Source organism: Mesoplodon mirus, assembly GCF_964341445.2.
Source record: "Mesoplodon mirus genome assembly, chromosome: 3".
Classification (NCBI taxonomy): domain Eukaryota; kingdom Metazoa; phylum Chordata; class Mammalia; order Artiodactyla; family Ziphiidae; genus Mesoplodon; species Mesoplodon mirus.
In genome coordinates, this window is record NC_138978.1 from 163,330,781 (window position 1) to 163,348,104 (window position 17,324).

Below are 17,324 nucleotides of genomic sequence, written 5' to 3' on the forward strand. Positions count from 1 at the left end.
AGTCCCAGTCAGGATAAATGCAAGGAGGAACATGCAGAGACACACAGTAATTAAACTGACAAAAATTAAAGACAAAAAATACTAAAAGCAACAAATGACACACAAGGGAATTCCCATAAGGTTATCAGCTGAGTTCTCAGCAGAAACCCTGCAGGCCAGAAGGGAGTGGCATGATGTATTTAAAGTGAAGAAAGGGAAGAACCTAAAACCAAGAATACTCTACCCAGCAAGGCTCTCATTCAGATTTAGTAGAGAAATCATAAGTTTTACAAACGAGCAAAAGCTAAGAGAATTCAGCACCACCAGACCAGCTTTTCGGCTTCTCTAGGCAGAATAGAAAAGGCCACAACTAGAAACAAGAAAATTATGAAGGGAAAAGCTGACTGGAAAAGGTGAACATACAGTAAAGGTAGGAAATCACCCACACACAAATAAGATATCAAAACCAGCAATCATGAGAAAAGGTGAGTACAAATGCAGGATATTGGAAATGAATTTGAAATTAAAAGACCAGCAGCTTAAAACAATCTTGTTTATATATAGACTGTTATATCAAAACCTCATGGTAACCACAAACTGAAAATCTACAATAGATACACAAAAGAAAAAGGAATCCAAAAACAACACTAATGTTAGTCATGAAATCACAAGAGAACAAGAGGAAAGGAAAGAAAAAAGACCTACAAAACGAATCCAGAACAATTAACAAAATGGCAATAAGAACATGCATATCAGTAATTACCATAGGGGCTTCCCTGGTGGCGCAGTGGTTGAGAGTCCGCCTGCCAATGCAGGGGACATGGGTTCGTGCCCCGGTCCGGGAAGACCCCACATGCCACGGAGCAGCTGGGCCCGTGAGCCATGGCTGCTGAGCCTGCGCGTCCAGAGCCTGTGCTCCGCAACAGGAGAGGCCACAACAGTGAGAGGCCCGCGTACCGCAAAAATAATAATAATTAAAAAAAAAAATTACCATAGGACTTCCCTGGTGGTGAAGTGGTTAAGAATCTGCCTGCCAATGCAGGGGACACAGGTTCGAACCCTGGTCCGGGAAGATCCCACATGCCATGGAGCAACTAAGCCTGTGTGCCACAAGTACTGAGCTTGCGCGCCACAACTACGGAGTCCACGTGCTACAACTACTGAAGCCCGTGCGCCTAGAGCCTGTGCTCCACAACAAGAGAAGGCACCGCAATGAGAAGCCTGCATACCGTGATGAAGAGTAGCCCCCACTCGCCACAGCTAGAGAAAGCCTGAGCACAGCAACGAAGACCCGACATAGCCAAAAATAAATAAATAAATAAATAAATAAATAAATTTATTTAAAAAGATTACCTTAAATGTAAATGGATCAAATGCTCCAACCAAAGGACACAGACTGGCTGAATGGATACAAAAACAAGACCTGTATATATGCTGTCTATAAGAGACCCATTTCAGACCTAGAGACACATGCAGACTGAAAGTGAGGGGATGGAAAAACGTATTTCGTGCAAGTGTAAATCAAAAGAAAGCTGGAGGAGCAATACTCATATCAGACAAAATGGATTTTAAAATAAAGACTGTTACAAGAGACAAAGAAAGACACTACATAATGATCAAGGGATCAATCCAAAAAGAAGATATAACAATTATAAATATATATGCAACTATATATTTGAGCACCTAGATACACAAAAGGAGCACCTCAATATATAAAGCAAATACTAAGAGCCATAAGAGGAGAAACTGACAGTAACACAGAAGAGTGGGGGACTTTAACACCCCATTTTCATCAATGGACAGATCATCCAGACAGAAAATCAATAAAGAAACAGAGGCCTTAAATGATACATTAGACCAGGTGTACGTACTTGATATTTATAGAGCAATCCATCCAAAAGCAGCAGAATACACATTTTTCTCAAGTGCACATGGAACATTCTCCAAGACTGATCACATGCTGGGCCACAAAGCAACCCTCGGTAAATTTAAGAAAACTGAAAGAATATCAAGCATCTTTTCCAACCACAACACTGAGATTAGACCTCTACAGGAAAAAAACTGTAAAAACACAAACACATGGAGGCTAAACAGTATGCTACTAAACAACCAGTGGATCATGAAGAAATCAAAGAGGAAATAAAAACATACCTAGAGAAAAATGAAAATGAAAGCATGATGATCCAAAACCTAGAGGACGCAGAAAAAGCAGTTCAAAGAGGGAAGTTTATAGCAATACAATCTTACCTCAGGAAACAAGAAAAATTTCAAACAACCTAACTTTATACCTAAAGCACTAGAGAAAGAAGAACAAAACCCAAAGTTAGTAGAACAAAATAAATCATAAAGATCAGGGCAGAAGTAAATGAAATAAAGACGAAGAAAACAGTAGAAAAGATCAATGAAACTAAAAGCTGGTTCTTTGAAAAGATAAACAAAATTGATAAACCTTTAGCTAGACTCATCAAGAAAAAAAGGGAGAGGGCTCAAATCAATGAAATTAGAAATGAAAAAGGAGAAGTTACAACGGACACTGCAGAAATACAAACCATCATAAGAGACTACTACAAGCAACTCTATGCCAATAAAATGGACAACCTGGAAGCAATGGACAAATTCTTGAAAGGTATAACCTTCCAAGACTGAACCAGGAAGACACAGAAAATATGAACAGACCAATCACAAGTAATGAAATTGAAACTGGGATTAAAAATCTTCCAACAAACAAAAGTCCGGGACCAGATGGCTTCGCACGTGAATTCTATCAACCATTTAGAAAAGACCTAACACCCATCCTTCTCAAACTCTTCCAAAAAATTGCAGAGGAAGGAACACTCCCAAACTCATTCTACGAGGCCACCATCATCCTGATACCAAAACCAGACAAAGATACTACAAAAAAGAAAATTACAGACCAATATCACTGATGAATATAGTTGCAAAAATCCTCAACAAAATACTAGAAAACAGAATCCAACAACACATTAAAAGGATCATACACCATGATCAAGTGGGATTTATCTCAGGGATGCAAGGATTCTTCAATACACACAAATCAATCAATGTGATACACCATGTTAACAAACTCAAGAATAAAAGCCATATGATCATCTCAATAGAGCAGAAAAAGCTTTTGACAAAATTCACCACCCATTTATGATAAAAACTCTCCAGAAAGTGGGCATAGAGGGAACCTACCTCAACGTAATAAAGGCCATATATGACAAACCCACAGCAAACATCATTCTTAGGTGAAAAACTGAAACCATTTCCTCTAAGATCAGGAACAAGACAAGGATGTCCAGTCTTGCCACTATTATTCAACATAGTTTTGGAAGTCCTAGCTACAGCAGTCAGAGAAGAAAAAGAAATAAAAGGAATCCAAATTGGAAAAGAAGCAGCAAAACTGTCACTGTTTGCAGATGACATGATACTATACATAGAGAATCCTAAAGATGCCACCAGAAAACTACTAGAGCTAATCAATGAATTTGGTAAAGTTGCAGGATACAAAATTAATGTGCAGAAATAGTTTGCACACCTATACACTATCAACGAAAGATCAGAAAGAGAAATTAAGGAAACAATCCCATTCAACACTGCAACAAAAACAATAAAATATCTAGGAATAAACCAACCTAGGGAGGTAAAAGACCTGTACTCAGAAAACTATAAGACACTGATGAAAGAAATCAAAGATGACACAAACAGATGGAAAAATATGTCATGTCCTTGGATTGGAAGACTCAATATTGTGAAAATGACTATCCTACCCAAAACAATCTACAGATTCAATGCAATCCCTATCAAATTACCAATGGCATTTCTTACGGAACTAGAACAAAACGTCTTAAAATTTGCACGGAGACACAAAAGACCCCGAATAGCCAAAGCAATCTTGAGGGAAAAAAACGGAGCTGGAGGAATCAGACTTTGACTTCAGAGTATACGATGAAGCTACAGTAATCAAGACAATATGGTATTGGCACAAAAACAGAAATACAGATCAATGGAACAGGACAGAAAGCCCAGAGATAAACCCACACACCTATGGTCAACTAATCTATGACAAAGGAGGCAAGGATATACAATGGAGAAAAGACAGTCTCTTCAATCAGTGGTGCTGGGAAAACGGGACAGCCACATGTAAAAGAATGAAATTAGAACACTCCCTAATACCATACACAAAAATAAACTCAAAATGGATTAAAGGGGCTTCCCTGGTGGCGCAGTGGTTGAGAGTCCGTCTGCCGATGCAGGGGACACGGGTTCGTGCCCCAGGTCTGGGAAGATCCCACATGCCGCAGAGCGGCTAAGCCTGTGAGCCATGGCCACTGAGCCTGCGCGTCCAGAGCCTGGGCTCCGCAGCGGGAGAGGCCACAACAGTGAGAGGCCCGCGTACCACAAAAACAAAACAAAACAAAATGGATTAAAAACCTAAATGTAAGACTGGACTCCATAAAACTCTTAGAGGAAAACATAGGAATAACACTGTTTGACATAATTCACAGCAAGATCTTTTTTGACCTATCTCCTAGAGTAATGGAAATAAAAACAAAAATAAACAAATGGGACCTAATGAAACTTAAAAGCTTTTGCACAGCAAAGGAAACTATAAACAAGACGAAAGGCAACCCTCAGGTTGGGAGAAAATACTTGCAAATGAAATCAATGGACAAATGATTAATCTCCAAAATATATGAACAGCTCATACAGCTCAATATTAAAAAAACAAAAATCCAAAAATGGGCAGAAGACCTAAATAGACATTTTTTCAAAGAAGACAGACAGATGGCCAAGCGGCACATGAAAAGCTGCTCAACAGCACTAATTATTAGAGAAATGCAAATCAAAACTACAATGAGGTATCACCTCACACCAGTTAGAATGGGCATCATCAGAAAATCTACAAACAACAAATGCTGGAGAGGGTGTGGAGAAAAGGGAACCCTCTTGCACTGTTGGTGGGAATGTAAATTGATACAGCCATGGTGGAGAACAGTATGGAGGTTCCTTAAAAAACTAAAAACAGAACTACCATATGACCCAGCAATCCCACTACTGGGCATATACCCAGAGAAAACCATAATTCAACAAGACACATGCACCCTGATGTTCACTGCAGCACTATTTACAACAGCCAGGTCATGGAAGCAACCTAAATGCCCATCAGCAGATGAATGGATAAAGAAGATGTGGCACATATATACAATGGAATATTACTCAGCCATAAAAAGGAACGAAATTGGGTCATTTATAGAGATGTAGATGTACCTAGAGACTGTCATACAGAGTGAAGTAAGTCAGAAAGAGAAAAACAAATATCGTATATTAACGCATATATATGGAATCTAGAAAAATGGTACAGATGAACCAGTTTGCAAGGCAGAAACAGAGACATAGAAGTAGAGAACAAACGTACAGACACCAAGGGGGGAAAGCAGTGGAGGGGTGGGGTGGGGTGGGATGAATTGGGAGATTGGGATTGACACATATACACTAATATGTATAAAATAGATAACACGGGGTCTACTCTTCATTGCAGTGTGCGGTCTTGCATTGTGGTGGCTTGTCTTGTTGTGGAGCACGGGCTCTAGGTGCACGGGCTTCAGTAGCTATGGCACATGGGCTCAGTTGTTGTGGCTCATGGGCTCTAGAGCACAGGCTCAGTAGTTGTGGCGCATGGGCTTAGTTGCTCCGTGGCATGTGGGATCTTCCCAGACCAGGGCTTGACCCCGTGTCCCCTGCATTGTCAGGCAGATTCTTAACCACTGCACCACCAGGGAAGCCCCCTCATTTTCGCCACTTTTATTCAACATAGGTTTTGGAAGTCCTAACCATGGCAATGAGAGAAGAAAAAGATATAAAAAGAAAAGGAATTCAAATTGGAAAAGAAGTAAAACCATCACTGTTTGCAGATTACATGATACAATACACAGAAAATCCTAAAGATGCTACCAGAAAACTACTAGAGCTCATCAATGAATTTGGTAAAGTGACAGGATACAAAATTAATACACAGAAATCTGTTGCATTTCTATACACTAACAACAAAAGATCAGAAAGGGAAGTTAAAGAAACAATCCCATTTATCATTGCATCAAAAAGAATAAAATACCTAGGAATAAACTTACTTAAGGAGCCAAAAGACCTGTACTCCAAAAACTGTAAGATGCTGATAAAGAAATCAAAGATGGCACAAACAGATGTAAAGATATACCATGTTCTTATATTAGAAGGATCAATATTGTCAAAACGCCTATACTACCCATGGCAATCTACAGATTCAATGCAATCCCTATCAAATTATTGTACCAATGGCATTTTTTCACAGAAATAGAACAAAAAATTTTATAATTTGTATGGAGACACAGAAGACCCCAAATAGCCAAAGCAATCTTAAGAAAGAATAACAGAGATGGAGGAATCAGGATCCCTGCCTTCAGACTATACTACAAAGCTACAGTCATCAAAACAGTATGGTACGGCACAAAAACAAATATAGATCAATGGAACAGGATAGAAAGCCCAGAGATAAACTCATGCACCTAAATGTCCATCAACAGAGGGTTGGATAAAGAAGATGTGGTACATATATACAGTGGAATATTACTCATCCATTAAAGAATGAAATATTGGATGGACCTGGAGATTATCATACTAAGTGAAGTAAGTCAGACAGAGAAAGACAAATATCATATAATATCACTTATATGTGGAATCAAAAAAAAAATGATGCAAATGAACTTATTACAAAACAGAAACAGATTCACAGACTTAGAGAATAAACTTATGGTTACCAAAGGAGAAAGGTGGGGGGGGCATAAACTGGGAGCTTGGGATTGATATATACACACTACTATATTTAAAATAGATAACCAACAAGGACCTATTGTATAGCACAAGGTACTATGCTCAATATTGTGTAATAACCTAAAGGGAAAAGAATTTGAAAAAGGATAGATACATGTATATGTATAACTGAATCACTTTGCTGTACACCTGAAACTAATACAATATTGTTAATCAACTATACTCTAATAGAAAATAAAAAATTTTAAAAAATGGATTAAAGACTTGAACTTAAGACCTGAAACCATAAAATTCCTAGAAGAAAACATAGGTGGTAAGTTACTTGACATTGGTCTTAGCAAATATTTTTTGGATTGGACACCAAAAGCTAAGGCAACAAAATCAAAATAAACAAGTGGAACTACATCAAACCAAAAAGCTCCTGCACAGCAAAGGAAACCATCAACAAAACAAAAAGGCAGGGGTTTCACTGAGGTCCAGTGGTTAAGACTCTGTGCTCCCAATGTAGGGGGCCCAGGTTCGATCCCTGGTCAGGGAACTTGATCCTGCATGCTGCAACTAACAGCCCACATGCCGCAACTAAAAGAGCTGGCATGCCACACCTAAAGATCCTGCACGCAGCAACGAAGATCCTGTGTGGCACAACTAAGACCCAGTGTGGCCAAATAAATAAATAAATAAATAAAACAAAACAAAACAGCAACCTACTGAATGGGAGAAAATATTTGCAAATCACATATCTGATAAGGGGTTAGTGTCCAAAATATATAAAGAACTCATACAACTCAATAGCAAAAAAATAATCCAATTAAGGGGCCTCCCTGGTGGCGCAGTGGTTGAGAGTCCGCCTGCCGATGCAGGGGATACGGGTTCGTGCCCCGGTCTGGGAGGATCCCATATGCCGCGGAGCGGCTGGGCCCGTGAGCCATGGCCGCTGGGCCTGCGCATCCGGAGCCTGTGCTCCGCAACGGGAGAGGCCACAACAGTGAGAGGCCCGCATACCGCAAAAAGAAAAAAAAAAAAAAAAAAAAAATAATCCAATTAAAAAATGGGCAGATCTGAATTGACATTTTTCCAAAGACATACAAGTGGCCAACAGGTAGACAAAAAGGTGCTCAACATCACTAATCATGGGGGATATTATGGAAATCATAACAGGCATGGATACCACCTCATACCTCTTAGGATGGCTATCATTAAATAGACAAGAAATAACCAGTGCTGGTAAGGCTGTGGAGAAAAGGGAACCCTTGTGTATCATTGGTGGGAATATCAATTGGTGCAACCACTATGGAAAACAGTATGGAGGTTCCTCAAAAAATTAAAAATACATCTACTATATGATCCAGCAATTCCACTTCCGGGCATTTATCCAAAGATAATGAAAACACTAACTTGAAAAGATATCTGCACTCCCATGTTCACTGCAGCATTATTCACAATAGCCAAGATAAGAAATAACCTGTGTCCATCAACAGATGAATGGATACAGAAAAAAATGTATGTGTGTGTGTGTGTGTATACATACATACATACATACGCACACACACACATTTTTTTCTATATCCATTCATCTGTTGATGGACACAGGTTATATATATATATATATATATATATGAATATTATTCAGCCATAAAAAGGAAGGAAATCTTGCTACTTGCAACAACATGGATGGACCTTGAAGGCATTATGCTGAGTGAAATAGGTCAGACAGAGAAAGACAAGACAAATACTGTACAAACTTCAAGTAATAGATAAGTCATGGGGATGTAATGTACAGCATGGTGGCTTTAGTAAATAATACTGTAGTGCATATTTGGAAGTTGCTAAGAGAGTACATATTAAAAGTTCTCATCACAACAACAAAAAGGTTTTGTAACTAGTATGCTGACAGATGTTAACTAGACTTACTGTGATCACCTCACAATATAAACAAATAGCTAATCACGTTGTCCACCTGAAACTAATATGTCAATTATACCTCAATTAAAAAAGAACACAATGTCCTTCTAAGAGGGGGCTCCCAGTGTCCCTCCCTCAGGAGGCTATGTACTAACTGGGGAGTCTGAGGGGAGCCTCCCCATCCTAAGAGAACCATGGACGAGGTCAGATGAGGGACAGCTTGTCCTCCCCAGGCTGGTCCTGGGAGCTAGTTAGCTGGCCTGGGCTGGGGGAGGGGATGTCAGAGCCCTTCAGAAGTGCTTGGCAGAATCAAGGCAGGAGCAGGGAGACCTAAGGCTCTCCGCCCCTGCTGCCACCCAGTCAGCTGGGCTTCTGTTCTCTCTCCCGGAGTTTGTGTTGGTCTCCCTTGTGGAAAAGGGTGGGCAGCCTAGGAGAGTGTGGAAGCCCTCCACCGCCGGCTTACAGGCCAAGTAACAGCTCCCAGGCCTGGCACACACAGCACCTGGACAGGGTTCTTCCTCCCCTCACCCAGTCCTCCTGACTTTTGTTGCCCAGACCTTACCTGAGAAAAAGAAAGATGGTTCTCGGGGACTTGGCCCTCGGGTTCTCGGGGGCCTGGCGTTCCAGGTGTGGCCTGAGGGCCTCTAGCAGTCCTGAGTGCAGCTTCTCAGCCTCATCTAAAATGAACAGGGTCTGGTGGCAGTGCTCCTGCGTCTTCCTGATCTGGCCTGCCAGCTGCTCCTGCACAGAATACAGGGAGCTGCTGAGGTGCAGTGGGAGGCACCTTCTAGCCCCGAGGACCCTGGTGAGGCACTGGTTTCCCCAGGACGCCTGCAACGGATCACCTGGAGCTGGGTTCCACCGCAGAACCACCAATCCAAACCTCTGGGGGTGGAGCTAGGGCATCTGCCTCTAATGAGCTTCCCAGGTGATTCTCCTGTGCCCTGAGGTTTGAAAGCCAACTGGAGCCAGCCTGGGGAAAGGGAGAGGGCCCTTGGGAAATGGCCCCAGCCATGCTCCCTCCCCTTCAGGATGAGGTTGCCTCCCAGAACTAACCCTAACTCACCCTCCCCAGGGATAGGATTCAGGCTCTCACAGGGGGGTGATAGGCAGAGATAGGCTTGAATGCCCACAGGTGCCGTCTTGAACTCCCACAAGCACAGCACCCGCTGGCACCAGGCTGGGCTCTCAGGGAAGAACCCAGGGGAGGACCTGTTTGGGACCCAGCCAACTCAAAACTGGGGTTCCCCACCCCAGGCAGGATAGTAAGCCATCTAGTGAAAAGATGCTGCTCTACAGGGTTCAGGAGAACAGGGCTGGCTCCTGCCCCAGGGTGGGGTGTTTTAGCAGAGCCCACACTCACCATCTACCTCTAGCCTTCCTGGATTCTGACTTCAGCCCCGTCTCCCCATAGTGTGTGTGAGAGGATGGGCAGGGTATGAGAGAGAGTGCACACATCGACTTTCACAGTGGGGAAGCTGAGATTCACAGTTGTTTTACTGCAAAGCCAGCCAGTTCTTTCTGGGAAGGCCCGGCTGACCAGCTGCCTCCCCTTAGAACACGTTAGCCTACCCCTGCCCTCCCGGGCTGCACTGAAAGATTGCCAGGCAATCTGTGCTCAAAGTCTTACATAATCTTCCCAGGTTAACACACTCCAGATATTGGAACTAAAAGCCAAAGGTAGACACAGCCACCTCTGTCATGCTGCAATGGGGTTTGGTCATCGTCTGGCTAACATGTCTGAATGGAACCCAAAATAGCAGAGCAGCAGAGACACTTTCTGCCCTCCACTTGTTGACATATAATGAGTAGTTTGGGGAAGACATGGAAAAATCACTTACGATAAGCCTGTTTAAAAAAACAGTGGAATATTCAACTTTCTGTCCAATATAATTACAGTGACATAAAAGAGCGCAGGGGAACGGCCTGAAGGAAGTACACCAAAATGCTAACTGTGGTGGTGTCCGTGTGGGGAGATCATGATAAAGTTTTTGCTTTCTCTGTTCCACACTTCCTGAGGCACTTCCACTACTCCTGCGACAGAGAAAATCAACACACGAAGTTTCTGGTTAAGCTCAGTGTCTGGCCTCTCCTGTATGGCTGGGAGGGCGACAGCTCGGGACGAAGACCGTTTGGGACATCACTCTTTCCTCCATGTGTTCAGGGCCTCATCTGTGTGGAGTGGATGCCTCTGTGGGTTACAGGTTCCCTCACAACGGCGCCCCCGTCCTCCAACCGCCACAGCCAGGGCTGGCTTCAGCCCCGCTCCCAGCACAGGGGCCTGCGCCTCAGCTGCCGGAGCCTCAGCCGGGCTCAGTCCCGCTGGCCCAGCTCCCCGGCACGGCCAGCCTCACCTGGTACAGGTCCACATACTTGTGGTGAGGGAAGTGCAACGTGGCGATGAACACCTTGACACAGTCGCTCCTCAGCCCGTCCCGGTACAGGTTCTCTGCCAGCATCCGCGCCACGAAGTTCTTGCCTGTGCCAGACCAGCCGTGGAACGACAGAGCCAGGGCCTTGTCTGGCTGGGGCAGCTCCAAGTAGCCTCTGGCTGCTGTCAGGACCAGCTCCCGGGCCAGGTGCTGGCCGTGCAGGCGCACGCGCAGGTCCGCCTCTAGGCCTAGGGCCAGGAAAGAGCCATGCTGAGAGGTGCCCACAGGCGCGTCCCCACCAGGCTCGGCGATAGCCGAGAGACTGAGCACTGATAGACTGAGCATAGACTGAGCGTCTATGAGGTGGGACCCATCCTGTTTGGTGGCCTCAGGACAAGAAGCCACTGGGCAGACCTTGCAGCGGAAGAGATTCAGGGCTATTTTCTGCAGAGTTTGAGAAATCAAGGTTGACTTCACCCTTTCTGAAGGTCCTGAAGACACCCCAGAAGGGTTGGCAGAATCCTATCCGGATAAGGAAGTTGCTCCCACCCAGAAGTTTCAGGACCCCCTAAATATTTTATGGAGACACCCTCATTTTATTCATTCTAAATCAATTCAGCAAACACCTACTGGAGGCAGCTAGTGTGTGCAAAGCCCTCCTCCAAGGCTTTCCTTCCTCTCAGCCGTGAGGTCCCAGGGTTTCGATCAGGAGCCGTGGTGGAGACAGGGAGGGTGTGCTGCCAGCTGTGGGCAGGCTGAGGTTGGGTCCTTCACCCTAGCATTTTCCTGAATTGCCTCCCCTCCCCACAGATTCCTGGGCCTTAGGGCCATGTAAGGTCCAACCTGTGAAGTTATTGATGATCCTGCAGTCCCCACTGTCACAACAGTCCTGGAAGCTGCAGTACCAGGTGGTCAGGATATCCAAGTACTGCTGGCCCAACAGGGGAAGGCTCCAGCCTGGAAAAGGAGGAGCTGTGAGATAGGGGCGGAGCCCAGGGCCCAGGGAGAGCTGAGCGCTGCCTCCCTTCTCCTGTCCTCTCTCCAGAGCCACTCCCCGCTGCTCTGCCCTGGGCCTTCCGTGTGCCGCACTAGGGAATGGGCACAAATGGGCACCTCCGGCTATGAGGAAGTAGATGGCCTTGCTGTATACAGATGCAGCTCCAGCTGCAGCAAAAGCTCAGTTTACTCAACAAATAAGCCTTGAGCATTTGTGCCAGACGTGTAAGAAACCCAAGCCCTGCCTGCAAGGAGTTTGGAGCCTAGGAAGGAGACACACAGTAACTGGTGATTATCATTCTTCCTACTTGCTTTGGATTGCAGAATCATCTGATCACGGCCAACCCCAAGTGTCTCAATTCTTTGATCAAATGTCAATTTGAATATGCCCAGCATTAGCAAAAACGAAACAAAAACCATTCACTGGAATTTAGAACTCTCGATTTAAATGGAAGATGTTTCTAGCACCACTGCAGCATTACCATTACAGGACCCAGAAGTAACGGCATCGGCTGCAAGGAGCTTCAGAGATCACTGGGTCCACGACCGTGACGTGACAACCCTGCCTCACAATTTGTCAGTGACAGAGAATAAATCAGAACTCGGGTCCGGTGGACTCATAGCCCAGCCTCCGCCGCCATAAGCAGCAAAGGGGAAGAAGGTACTTGGGGGTGTATCCGACCGGGGACTTTCCTTAAAGCCATCAAGAAGGTGGGCAAAGGCAGCTCCTTGGAATAATGCCAGGGCAGGTTCGGAGACAGCAAGGAAGTGTGAGCCGTCTGGAAGAGTCAAGAACGGGCGACGTGGGGGAGCGCAGCCAGGCCCACGCGTATACACTAGGGCGCTGCGCCAGGGCTGGGAACGAGGGCAGTGACGGGCCTTCCTGGTCCCACAGAGGCTCCCTGCCCTCAGCCTGGCCCAAAGGCTGGGCGGAATAGCAAACAAAGCCGGCGGCTAAGGCGCCCGCCTGGAGACCCCGACCACAATGGCCCAGGGCAGGCGCGAGGCTCTGACCTCCGTGCCCGGATTCCATCGTGCCTCGAGCACCCAGCCCGCGCTCTCCCGCCCTCCTGAGCCGGCGGGTCTTACCCAGGGGCCGCGCTGGCGCCTCCTCATCCTGCCTGCATCCCTCGGGCCACACGCGGCAGCTGAAGAGAGCCCAGTAGCGTCTGCAGAGGGCGCCGGCCGCCCTCAGCCGCTCCCGCAGGCCCTGGAAGGCCGGCCAGGACCCGGCCGAGCCCGCCTCCTCGGCCCCCTCCCTCGGCCTCGCGCTGCCGCCGTGTCCCCACGTGCCCGGGGGCGTTAGCAGCAGCAAGAGCAGTAGCCTGAGCGGACTCCGCGGCCCGCGACTCATGGCCGGGTCCGCGGCCGGTCCCTCCGCCGCCCGTCCTCCACGGCCCTTTCCAGCCCTCGGTGGGCGGGCGAACGCCGGCACTTCCGAGGCCCGGATTGGCTGGGGATTGGCGTTGCCACGGGAACCGCAGTTGGGCGGAGCTCGCCTTCCATGTGACCCAGGGCGAGCCAGACACCGGCCGGGAACCGAAACCCGGAAGGTGCCCCGGAGGGCATCCCGAGTCCGCTTGCAGGCGCCGCCCACCCACCGGGGACTCGCTGCCAGGCAGCAAGCAGTCTTTTCTGGGTGATTGTGGTTGCAAAGAAGTTGAAGTCAGGCCTTAAGATGGCCACTGTCAGTAATCACCCAGATACTTTCGGGCAGCTCTGGTGGCCCATCTGAGGCCTACCTAACACGGGAACCCACTTGTGCCCTGTCTCGTGTCTGCAGATCAACTTCTTGCCAACCTGTTAGACAAAGCCGGGCAACCATCTCACCCAGGAGCTTGAGTTGGCCAGGGCAGTCAGCCCGGGCGTGGCTCCTCTACAAAGGGAAATGAAACAGAGCAGCAAATAATCAGCAGGTTTCCACAGCTGGAGTCCACCAAAAGCAAGAGGAAGCTGGTGGGCTCCAGTCTGGAGATATTTGGGTTTTGGAAGCTCCCAGAGTCATGGGAAAATCACGAGGTCTCATATCAATGTTATCATAGCCCATTAAAAACAAGTTAGGCCGAGTACTGAGTGCACTTCCTTGGCTTTAAGTTTGCAACTTTCAAATGCTTGTGGCTGTGAGCAGCTTCTCAGACACCACTGGCAAAAGACCTGCGAGGCTCTTTCCTGGGACTCTGTTCTCATAACCTGAGCAGGTAACAAGGTCGCTAGATTTTGTAAGAGCTTAATGCATTTTTCAAAATCACCTGAGTTATTGAAGCCACTGGCCTCAGAGCCGTCTTGTCCTAGGAAGAAACTGCCGTCTCGAAATCAGGGGACTTGACTAATTTCATAGGCTCAGTGGCTTTGAGGCTGGCCTCCCCATACAATAAGGTGCATCCTAGCACCAGATCTGTCGCAGCCAAATTGATTCATATGTTCATTCCAGTCTCTTAGATAACACTCAATGCCAGGTCTGTTCCTTCCTCAAGAGCTCACCAAATGTGCTCCTGCCTTTAATTCAAACAGCAATAGAGAAAGAAACTTACAAAAACAAATCCAAAACAATTAACAAAATGGCAATAAGAATATACATATTGATAATTTACAAAAGAGGAAAGAAAAAAAAGACAAACAGCTGCATATATCAGATAAGCACCTGTGTGAGGATACCAAGAAAGTGAAATTGAAAAGCTACATTATGTATGCATATTGTATGTTTTAGTCATTCAGAGTGATGTCAGAACTGAACTCAAACCTTCCACAGAGCAGTCGCTAGTACACCAGTGCTGAGTTATCTGCAATCAAGCTCGTGAAACCCTTGGAAGGACAGTTAACAAGGAACACACCATTATGCTTATTTGGAAATTGAAAACGTTAACTCATTCAATAAATGTTGTTTGAGCATGAATGGCAATCTAGTATAGTGATTAATTGAACGGCCCCTTTTCTGATATGTCACTTTGGGTGTTACTTAACTGTTCTATGCCTCAGTTTCCCCACCTCTAAGATGCGGATAATAAAATGGTCACTTCATAGGCATGCTGTGAGGGCTAATGAGCTTATTCAGTTCTACATTAACCTTTATTATTGTAAATGCCCCCGCCTTGGAGGAGACTGGATGGTCTACACGGGAGGCTTTGGAAGACTTTATTTACACTTGTGAACTTCACAGGTGAATTTATGGTGATAAAATTACTAGTATTTACCCTGGCTTCTTTAAAAAAAAAAATCCATGTTTTAAGACTGTGGAAATAATTCTCTACTGGTAACTTTCAGGTAGGTCTGCTAATTTTTGAGATTGGATTTTTATTTGGATTTCACATTTCATGGTAAATAAAGCAGGTAGCTTGGAAGTTCTTGGACAATTTGATTTCAAGACATCTTTTCCCGGAAAGAGTAAACTTTTTTTTTTTTAAACCAGATCAGTCCCACATAGAAACAATGAATCCAAACACCAGTTTTTAGCTAAGCCTCTATTTCAAGTAAATTGCTAATATTTCATTCTCAGTGTTTGGAAGCTACTGGTTGTAACTCTAGGAGCAAGATCTCATAGATGATGGGGACATCTAGAGGCTTTTGTGAAAACTACGGGTAGCTTTGATTCCTTAGCAAGCAAACTCAGTGCTACTCATGAATGGCCCACTGGCATTGCCCTGGAGCTTGTTAGAAATGCAAACTCAGGCCCCAAACCTACTAAATCAAAATATGCATTTTAGCACAGTCTTTCAAAGAGAAAACGGGCACACAGCACCTTTACTGAGGTCATCTGAATGGGACCTAGCTTAGCAATTAGACAACTTCCCTACCCCGCTGAAGGCCGTCGGAACACCATCCGCCTTGAAAACAACCTCTGGGTAAAAATCAAATCTTTATCTCCAAATAAATTTGGCATGTAAAAAGCAAACTCTGAAAAGATAAAATGAATGTTTCACAGCTAATCTATAAGCCAATGGCTCCTTTAACGTCTATGAAGTAGAGCAACTGAAGCATCACAGTGGACTGAGACTTCCTCTCCAGAGGCAGGACACACCTGATGAAAACCAAGGAAACCCCTGAAGGGTTGCTTCTGGTGACCCAGGTACTGAAAACAGAATACAGGCCCAGGAAGCTCTGTTATCTTCCACACGTACGGCTTTGCATTTCTGGAGTCAGGGGTTCTACACACACATCAAGCCTGGATTGATCTCCCCTTCTTCCCCAAGGCAGGTCTGCCTACCTCTCACTCTCAACCTCCTGTGAGTCTTTCCTGCTCCTTATTTCCACTCTAATTCACACGACTCCTGAGGCATTTGGTACTTCACAAGTAGTCTCTTCTGCTAGGACTATGGGCTCCTTGAAGGAAGGGACAGTCATTATCATCTTGATGGCCTCCAGCACAAGGCCCAAATGTCTACTGAAGACCAATACTTTACACACTGTGACTTCATTCTCTAATTCCCTCGCATTTATAAAGCGGCTTATCTTACAGAATTCACCCATGCTAAACCAGTGGTTATGACCATTCTTGTCTATTTTACAAAATGAAGGCTGCTAAAAATCAGTTTTTATAGGCAGATACAGTGGGTAAAAATGAGCCCATAACAGAACCTCTCCCTCCCTACTCCCAGCTGCCTTTTCAGGCTTTAATACTGGTCTTTCTGGTATGCTTGAGAAGAAAATGAAGCCTGAAATCTCTCCTGGAAAATGATCATATGAGGTGAGTCAGCGAGGAACCTGTTAACTAGGCTTTAGCCTCCCTTTGGTATTCAAGTACAAGTGACAAAAACTGGCACAAACAAAAATGCTACAAATCAAGTAAAAATCTTGAGAACTCTGCTCAGTTGTCTGGTTGAGGTTTATGCTGCTGCATTTCCATTTCAAAATTTAAAAGTCTGGGTGTCCTAAGAATTATATAATCAGGGCAGCTGGGCCTCCTCTTGATTCTTCTGGGCCTCTATGATACTGTGCTGACAAGTTCTTTGGGATTCATAATTCTTTCTCTCTAAAGAAGCTGCAAGAAAGAAGTTAACTATTAAATAAACAAAAAGCACCTAAGAATTATCCTACTGAAATTCTCGGGTCAGTCACAACCTGATATGGGCCTTCTGAAGACCAGTGAGAAGTGTAAAGGTCTTATCCGTAGATTCTGTGAAACAATCCCTGTGGAAGTTTATGGGGATGCAGAAGATGTAATCTTCTGTCCCCTGACGAAACAGGAAACCGGAATTGAAAACAGTGGAAGTATCCCGAGCCGGGGTGGGGAGGTGGGGAAAGAATGAGGAAAAGATGGTACATCGG

At 45.3% G+C, this 17,324-nt stretch overlaps 1 protein-coding gene across 2 annotated transcripts in view; it reads right to left on the bottom strand.

Annotated features, from left to right (window-relative positions):
- TOR3A (torsin family 3 member A) overlaps positions 1 to 13,480 on the bottom strand; it is a 34,698-nt gene extending 21,218 nt beyond the window's left edge. The window contains exons 1-4 of one of the 2 annotated variants that reach the window (XM_082612761.1): positions 13,152 to 13,480; positions 11,910 to 12,023; positions 11,049 to 11,314; positions 9,257 to 9,435 (exon numbers count right to left, since the gene is read on the bottom strand). In XM_082612761.1, coding sequence (XP_082468887.1) covers positions 9,257 to 9,435; positions 11,049 to 11,314; positions 11,910 to 12,023; positions 13,152 to 13,416 — 824 coding nt within the window. In that variant the 5' untranslated portion in view covers positions 13,417 to 13,480. The remainder of the gene's footprint in view (positions 1 to 9,256; positions 9,436 to 11,048; positions 11,315 to 11,909; positions 12,024 to 13,151) is intronic. The other variant, XM_082612762.1, reaches the window with a different exon arrangement.
- Between the last annotated feature and the right edge of the window lie 3,844 nt (positions 13,481 to 17,324).